Here is a 9,298-nt window from a genome sequence, read left to right as displayed (position 1 = left end):
TTTTATTGATCGGTGATGATCAGATGATGTGGGGTGCGTTCACACCTCGGATTTTCGTTCACTGGGTTGGAAACCAAATGGGAAAAGTTGACTTTGTTGTACTTTTTTTTTTTTGATTAACACTAACCATTTAAAAACTAACTGCAGTAGGACCTGTAAAGAAAAGTCACGTGACTAACATGTAGCTAATTTACCGAGTCTTCACGTGAACGAGGGAGTTTAGATGAACCGATGTTCACAGTGTGCCTGGTGTGAACGCACCCCAACACGTCCAGCCATTGTAGAAAGGTTCTCAAACACTGACTGCGACTGTTGCTCAGCTGTTACTAACACACATGCAGACTGTTACTCTTATCCATCCAAACCAGCTCCAGCATGAGTTTGCAGGTTGAACAGCTTCTTTCAATTCACTCAGTATTTTCATACTCGTGTTTTCAGTATCCATATAAATGCAACTGCTGCCCGTCACGTCTCATTAGCGCATTACACCGTCTGGCCTGTAAATGAGGTTTTTCTATAAAGAGAAAACAAAGTATTAATAGTCCAATGTGTGCGATGCGTCTTCGAAAACTGAAGGTAAAACGGTGATAGGGTGAAAGTTCTGCCGACCAGGGGTCAGAGGAGGTCGCAGCGTGAGTCTCAGAGGAGACATGAATCTTACCAGGGTAGGAAACAAGAAAACTTACATCACATTTATTTGTCATACCTGTTTTCTAATGGTGGCCTTTCCCCTTCAGTTAAACACTGTGTAGTTTTACCTCTGCAAAAGTCTGAGAACCACTGGTTTAATGCAACATGTCCAAAACGGACGCTCTCATTCAGTTTCCAGACTTTATCATCTCCAATAACCAGACAGTTATTTGTGGTGAATCTTGTAGATACATTAAAAAAACACATCGACAAAAACCAAAAGTGGTGATTTCAGCTGCTTATTTCTACAGTTCAATAAAGTTGATAGTGATAAACACCTAAATGTCCCGTAACAGACACACCCGTGGGAGCGCAGAGCAGTCGGTGTGAAGCTTTCTACAGTGGCTGATATTCTACGTTGTTCTCCAGTAACCGGAGCATTTATCAACCTGCTGAACGTCACGTCTTTTCTCGATACGAACCTGTGGATCCTTGATGACAGACTGACTGAACCGTTTGAGGGAAGCGGCACTTTTTTTGCACAGAGCCTCGGTTTTTCTTCAAACACTTCGACTTGTACAACGACTGCAAAGTTTTAGGTTGATGTTTTTTTGTTTGTTTTTTTCTATTTGATGCACAAAGGATCTGTTCAGTATGACTTTGTGTCATCAGAAGGAATGCACTGTAATGTACTCTACAACTTCTTCTGCTTCTCCTCCACCTCTTCTTTACTCCTAGTCGTCGTGAGGGCTGCACAATTGATTTATATATAATCAACAGCTTCATCAGCTGCAATACTGAAACACATTTTACTTCGTTATATGCTGCAGTAAAAAAAAAAAAAAGAAAGTGCTAAATTAAGGTTGGGACAAAAACAAATGAGAATTTCTAAATTAAGACAAATTGCATGTTGATAAATTGTGATATTTTTGTCATTGGTTGATTTTAAATCATGCATGTTTCCTCCCTGTCTCTGGGGTGTTTGGATTAGTGATCAGCATGGAAACTAAAGACTAATCCTATGTTCTTACACCCAGCAAATCATGGAAGAAACATGCTGATGATTTTTCCAGTGGTGGAGCTAAAAATGTTAAATTTATCCTGAGGGTGGCGCTAGTGGAAAGATCAGAGTGTTATTAAAGTCAACTGTGGGCAGGTATATAACTGGTTTAATATGTAAAAGTGGAGGTTTTGGCCTGATGGTGGCGCTAGAGGAAAGGTCAGGAGGTCACCAAAAATCTTTAGGATTCATTCTATTGGGAACACGAACAAGGACACCAAATTTCATGGCGATCAGGCCGTCAGTCGTGACATCATTTTGCTCTGGAGTTTCCCCAGTTAGATTGATTGGCAAAAAAACGTATCACAGGTTCCACTTGATTTGTTTTTTCTAAACAAACTACATCCACTAATGAAGGCTATGAGATGTGGCTGAAAGCTCCAGAAAAAGCAAAATAAATGGACCTGGAGATGAGATTTTTTTTTTCCCCCCCCCCCCCCCCCAGTCTGTATTTGAGTGAAGTGTTCATTGTGCAGCCCTGACTGTAGTATCCAGGTATTTAGAGGATCACGTTCTGTTTTAATCCAACCTCTTCCTGAGTCTAAACGGAGGGAGGCTGAGTGAAAACAACCAGGAACAACTTTTACAACCAGGGTTTAAAAAAAACAAAAAACAAAACAACAAAAAGTCCAGAAAGCTCTGCATGTGGGAAGGCACGGGTCCTTTCTTCCTCTTCAGCTGCTGAGGCTCCTGTTCAGGTTTCAGCGTGTCGACTATCAGTGTGTCAGTGTAAGGCTTTGGTGTGGAAGTCGGACAAACAGGGAACATGAATGTGAGGTTTTTAGAGGAATAGAACAAGAGGTTTCTCCAATAACAACAACAGCAACAACAACAACAACAACAACAACAACAACAACAACGACAGTAGGTGGGTTTCCATCCTGTTTTTTAATTTGAGCATAAAAAAAAAGAAAGAAATTCAAAGAAAATCTTGAAATTGTAAAAATGTTTTAATGCTCGGCTGAGCTGGAGAAGTTAGCGTAGCAGGTATGCAAATGGTTTAGTGGCATCTGACTGGGAAAAGCACCACCTGCTGTTTATCTTCATTAACTCTAATACTTGCATATCAGCAGTGGATGGAAATGCGCATTTCTTCTTTTAATTCAGTTAAAAAATTGCGCTACATTTGGATGGAAACCCACCTAGCAGCACAGCTCAAACTAAATCACAGCTAACAGAAATGTTCTCAGGGTCCGTGGGACAAACCCGCCTTGATAAGAAAACATATAGGAGAAACAGACGAGCCATTTTTTTTTTTTCAAATGGTGAAATAAGCAAATGGTTAGAACAGCTTTGGAAGACTCGGGTGCTTGTGTACTTTGTCTACCTCTCCACAGACACCTGCCTCTAAACCTATACGTCCAGAATTAACATTTTGTGGTGTTAAAACTCATGAGATATCGTCATAGTCCCTCCACCAGAGATAAGATGTCTTCCACATGCCTTCCTCCACTGAATCAGCACTGAGGCCAGAGTCCTGTATGCACCTCTTCTGAGACGCCCTCATTGTTTCTGTACTCGGTCAACACGCTCACATTTACACATTTCACCGTGCATTCCTTGACTTTTATTTCGTAGGGCCTGCTGTCTATATATAGCTTTTCCTGACACATTTAAGAACAATTTTGAAGAGTATGCAATTACATAAGGCACATTTGTATGATGGTTTCACACCTTGTCATTCTTTCTTAAAACACACGTATAAAAGTGCATTTTGTTCTGTCCCCTCCGTGTATTTTATTCTAATGCAAAGGACCGGATGTTAAGGAGGTAATGAACTGTTAGGCTGCACATAAAACAACCCGTCAGAGCTATTTAACAGTCACAGGTGTGAATATTATGCATATCGAGGCCTTGCACAGGCCTTCAGACGGCTGTAGAGTTGTCCTGCAGCTGGGTTACATTTTGGGTCTTTGCATAGTTGTCAACCAAGTGGCTACTTAACAAAGGGATTTACTGTATCTGGCAGAGTTTGGGTGACTATAGATATTGTGTGTGTTTGGGATATAAATGGAGTGTTAAAAGTTTTTTAAAACATGGATTTTCATTTTAGCATCACTTGAAATAAATTGCAATTCAAAATAAAACAAGCAGTGTTTGTCTTTATTTGGAGCGAGATGCAAGATGAGGGCTACACTTTTGAAAGGGAAGGAGCACACAAAGAAGATAGTGGAGACCAACAAATTCAGAGCTGCCCTCAGAAAGGCAGAAGATCTGTTATAATAATAATAATAATAATAATAATAATAATATGTTCTTATGTTGGCCTAATATTCAGTTCAGAGAAGTGAAGACATTGACTTGATACTTACAGCATCACATACTGGTCTGGATTTATTTGTCATTTAAACATTAAATCTATGAACTATACTCCGGCATAGTGTAACAAAAATAGGTTTTGAGATTAGTAATGCTGTTAAATGCCAAATTCATTCCCCACCTATGTCATGTAAATTCAAAATAGTAACATCAGAAAAATCTTTGCCTCTTTTTACGTGGCAGCAGTGGAAATTAGTCATTGACACAGTTAGATTAAATGTTTACAATGTTGTTTACAATGTCTGGCCCCTGTTTGTAACGACCGTTAATGTAACGCTAATTAACTGTTAATAGAACACCTGTAAAGCGGAGTGACACATGTAGTGAAAAGTCCCAGTAATCTGCATCAGCACTCATGGAATGCCTCTCGTCCAATCAAATCACTTGGTCGGGACTAACTGCTGTAATTATTTTCCTATCAAAACTGAAACATTGTGCTACGTGGTTTGGACTATAGACTGAACGTAGGGTTTGGACACAACTTTTCTAATCAAATTTGGGACTTTGTGGAATATAAATTAAGAGCATTAATTGTCTTGTTTTGAAGAAACGTAATTGATTTAATTAACCAAACAGAATTAACAAGTAGAGCTTTCGTTCGTACTCCTAAGCACAAGGTGGCGGTATAGTGACACACCGCCGGTTTCCTGCCGCCGCTAAGTTATTACGTAGGGTTTCAAGATGGCGTCGCAGTACTACCAAGAAATGCAAGAGAGCTTCAAAAATAACAGCAAAAGTCGAGAATTCCCGGCTCACACCGCGAAGGTCCACTCGGTGGCGTGGAGTTGTGATGGCAGGAGACTCGCCTCTGGGTCTTTTGACAAAACAGCCAGCGTTTTTGTTCTCGAAAAGGACCGTTTGGTGAGTCGCTGTGCAGCTCCCGACTAGCATGCTAGCGTTAGCCTCTTTTCAGTGAATGAATGGGCGTGCAGGGCTAAGGCCAGTGAGCTGTAATATGTCACATCCTTGTAGATAATCCTCTACAGCACACGACTGGGTTTATAAATTAACGCTTGTCATAGCCACGAATTCACCATCGCTTTAATTATGTAAAAATACTAAGCCAGATTCCTTTGAGAAAAGTTCACATTTTTAACGTTAGCTCTCAGTCTTAGCTCACAGTCTCGCTAATGAAAGTCTGAAGACAGTGTTAGAATAGTTAGGAAATGCACGGAATGAAAGGCAAAGTGAACAACACTCAAAGCAGAATTATGTTGCTTTAAATATCTGCTCCATCTCAAATTTCTTTAAGCCTTAAGAAACACGAGGCTTAATGGAAAATATTAGCTTCTCTTCGTCCTAAATTAGCTTAAGTCATTGTTTTACTTATATAAATTGGCATATGATTAATAAAAAATGGAAACAACCAGTGTGTAGCTCAGTTATTATTATTTAGATTTAATGTGGTCTCTGTACAGTATCATCTTAATCATACAAATGTGTTACTTATCTTGTAAGGGTTTATTGCAGAGAGGCTCATTGTAACTGGGCCGATGCACCTGTTAAGTCTGACTTTGTCTCTGTCCATAGGTGAAAGAGAACAACTACAGAGGTCATGGTGACAGCGTAGATCAGCTCTGCTGGCATCCGACCAACCCTGATCTGTTTGTCACAGCATCTGGAGACAAGACCATCCGCATATGGGACGTCCGCACCACCAAATGCATTGCCACCGTCAATACAAAAGGTGAGACTTAATCATCAAAATCATATACCATTAGCAATTTTTTTTCATTTTTATGTAAAGAAAATAATACAAATAGAAATATAGATGGAAAATAGCCCCCTATGGAGCAGCGTGTCTAAGTAAAACACACAAAGACTATTCCTTGTCTGTTTTGCTCTTTTCAAACTGGATGAAGTTGGTCAAAGTGGAGCAAGATATGAGGTTTGATTACCATGAAGGTAGACATGTAAACAGCAATAATATGTGTGAACTTCTGCGGAAGTGATTCAGCCACGAGCTTAACAGCAGGACTCCAGACGCTTGTCTTCACAGTAACACATCCTGAGTTACACCTCCTACTACTGACAGAACCCACCAGACGCCCTGCTTCCTCCCAGCTGCTCCATTTTTCTCCGACCATGTGAAAAAAAAAAAAAGGAAAATATATACTGCAAAGCCTGTCATTTAATTTAGGGAGTTTGTTAGGGCATGTAAAGTTAAAACCGCTTGAAGAGATTGTAGAGATTTTATTCTGTTTGCTGGTGTATACATAATTCATAACACAGCAACAACAACAGATTTTTAAGACAGGTGGCTGATGAAGAAACATTTCATTATTGTGTGAGGGAGGAAAATAACTAAGAACGATCAAAAATGTAATTAAAGACTATTTTTGCGAACCTCAGAATCCCAGCTAAATAATAAAAAAAAAAAATCTCTAATGATTTTTAGGAGAAAACATCAACATCTGTTGGAGCCCTGATGGTCAGACTATCGCTGTTGGCAACAAAGATGACGTGGTGACCTTCATCGACGCCAAGACTCATCGCTCCAAGGCGGAGGAACAGTTCAAGTTCGAGGTGAACGAGATCTCCTGGAACAACGACAACGACATGTTCTTCCTCACAAACGGCAACGGCTGCATCAATATTCTGAGGTAAGAACTCAACAGAAACTTAACTGTGAAAGTGGGATTCGACAAGAAACAAAAGCTCGTTTACTTATTCTGCAAAAGCTGTGTGAGAACTGTGCTCTCAGTCAGTTTTCACACACCTGCCAGCTGCCACTGTCTGCTGATGGTGTGATGGTAGATACTGGTTACTTGTTGGTGTTTGATTTGTAGTTTTTAAAAAATTCATGCCACAGCAGTGAAGTCGGCAGAAGAATCTGACCGTCAGGTGTTTTCTTCTATGATGTTCCCCTGAATATTTTTGTCACATTGCTTTCATCAGGGTGACCTTTGTACAGTGAGGCCTCAGTCAGCCAAATTATGGTAAACAGACGTCACATGTCTCTCAGGCAGCTCATTTATTGGATCATCCTGCTGGTTTGAGGGGCTGCACTTACTCTGCACGCTGGATTGCGCTGGATTATGAAGGTATCCACAGACAGTGGAGCAGCTCCGTTTGTCGTGAGAAAAGATCTTTGTGCTCACCTGTAAAATGACCACTGTTCAACTGCAGTGTGCTTTTGTTTTGTTTGACAGGTGTAGCCTGCGTTTTAAAAATTGAAACAAACTGTTCCTCCTCTTGTCTAACTGTCAGCATCATGTTCCCTCTGCTGCTGTTTTATTTAGTTAGATATTAAAGCAATATAAACTAATATAAGTTTCATACTTATGTGAGACAGCAGACTTCATTTATTCTGCTCAGCTTTTCAAACAAGGGACTGCGACTTCTACCAAAAACTTTGCGTTGAGGTTTTTATTTTCACGTTTTTAATTTCTGACTCGTCTCAACGCAACATCGTGGCTACCGAAGGAAAAGCCTCCCAGGTAAACAGAGCTTTTCTCTCATGATTCTTGGGTCATCTACAGTTTGTCTTATTCACTTACAATTCTAGTTTCATTTAACATCTTAATAACACCTTTCTGAGCACCTTTAAATGGCACTTTTTTCCTCATGAGTTAAAAGGCATTTAAATTAAACATCTCCAATAAAAACACCTGGTGTGAAGATCCTGTAAGTGTTAAATCTCTGCTGCTGTGATGTTATCAGACCTGAAATAAACTGTTTGGTTGATTTGCAGTTATCCAGAGCTGAAGCCCATCCAGTCCATCAACGCTCACCCGTCCAACTGCATCTGCATCAAGTTCGACCCCACAGGAAAATACTTTGCCACAGGAAGTGCAGACGCCCTGGTCAGCCTGTGGGATGTGGAGGAGCTGGTGTGTGTCCGCTGCTTCTCCAGGTCAGTGTGTGTGTGTGTGTGTGTGTTGTTGTTGTGCTTCATGTATAAATAGAAAGCCACATTAAAAAATAGTCTTCTCTTTTTTGGAATTTTCTATTTATTGATAAATAGATATGAAAATGTTATTATGTTGTTATTATTATTATTATTATGAAAATTTGTTTTTATTGCAGGTTAGACTGGCCGGTGAGGACTCTGAGTTTCAGTCATGACGGCAAGATGTTGGCTTCGGCCTCCGAGGATCACTTCATAGACATCGCTGAGGTGGAAACAGGTCAGTGCAGCGATCTGCCATGACAGAGAGGAAAACAGCAAACAGGCTGTTTGTCTGTGATATCTGGGACTTTGACAAAGGATTGTCTTTTTTTTCTTTGTTTGTTAACAACAACCTTAAAATTGTAGAAAGGCTTTCACAGGTCTTAAATGTCTAGAGATTTTTACTTTCTAGTTAAATATGCTGCTCAACAACACTTAGAAACTCCTAACAGGTCCCATTTGTGCCCTGTAATTTCACAAAAAGACCTTGAACATTATTGAAAGGTTCTGGAAATTGATTGCAGACTGAGACTGCAAGTAGAAATCAACATCAGTACTTGGAAAATACAGTTGATTTCCTTTTATAGCACATTTTTCAGGGTAATTTTTTATTGATTGCTGCCTTTTTAACTGTGCCAGTTTTTAATGATCGCAGATTTTGTGTTTGCTCTTAAATAATTTGACACACTTTTCACTTCTTCTCGTGTCGTCTGTTTGTAGGAGAGAAGCTGTGGGAGGTTCAGTGTGACTCTCCAACATTTACTGTCGCCTGGCACCCAAAGAGGCCGCTGCTGGCCTACGCCTGCGATGACAAGGAGGGCAAGTACGACAACAACAGAGAGGCGGGCACCGTCAAACTGTTCGGCCTCCCCAACGACTCCTGAGACAAGTTTGTACCTGTACAAAGTAGTTTGCTCTCTCGTGTCTTAGCGACCATAAGAAGTTGAGCAAAGTGAAGGAGGCATCACAAGGGAACAAAAATATTCTGTAGAGCCCAGAGGATGCTGCTGCTCAGTCTCCTAAAGCAGCAGTAACCTTGAGCCACCAGCAGATGGTGCAGCTGCCCTAACCTTCCTTTAACAACCAGCTTCATTCCCCTGTTTTTATACACAGATAAAAACACAACTCCCTGTGCTGTAATATATTGTTTTTATGTAAAATACGCATTGTTTTTGATATTAAAACTGGTCTCTTTGTAGTTCTTGTCTGTCTCGATCCATGATTGCTGAATTACTACATTTGATATTTGACAAAATCAAGTCAAGAAATTCTGCGAGTTGTGTTTCGGTTGGAGGTCAGGTTTTACTGTGGTCTGTGAGAACCTGACGAGCTGATACCTGATATCAGTATCAATCACATATGTCAATGTTAATGCCTATCAAATATGTGAACAGGCT

The 9,298-nt window shown here is 40.3% G+C and overlaps 1 protein-coding gene across 1 annotated transcript; it reads left to right on the top strand.

Moving 5' to 3' along the window:
• The first annotated feature begins 4,690 nt into the window (after window positions 1-4,690).
• thoc3 (THO complex 3) lies at window positions 4,691-9,099 on the top strand. Its single transcript, XM_022760275.1, has 6 exons — window positions 4,691-4,870; window positions 5,540-5,696; window positions 6,408-6,612; window positions 7,704-7,865; window positions 8,039-8,139; window positions 8,622-9,099. Exons 1-6 carry the CDS (start codon window positions 4,691-4,693, stop codon window positions 8,783-8,785), a joined length of 969 nt encoding a protein of 322 aa, XP_022615996.1. The 3' UTR covers window positions 8,786-9,099.
• The last annotated feature ends 199 nt before the right edge of the window (window positions 9,100-9,298 follow it).

Source organism: Seriola dumerili, unplaced genomic scaffold (assembly GCF_002260705.1).
Source record: "Seriola dumerili isolate Sdu_G_001 unplaced genomic scaffold, Sdu_1.0 BDQW01000331.1, whole genome shotgun sequence".
Lineage (NCBI taxonomy): Eukaryota > Metazoa > Chordata > Actinopteri > Carangiformes > Carangidae > Seriola > Seriola dumerili.
Note: the sequence above shows the minus strand (reverse complement) of the source record. Positions and strands in the feature narration are given on the sequence as shown.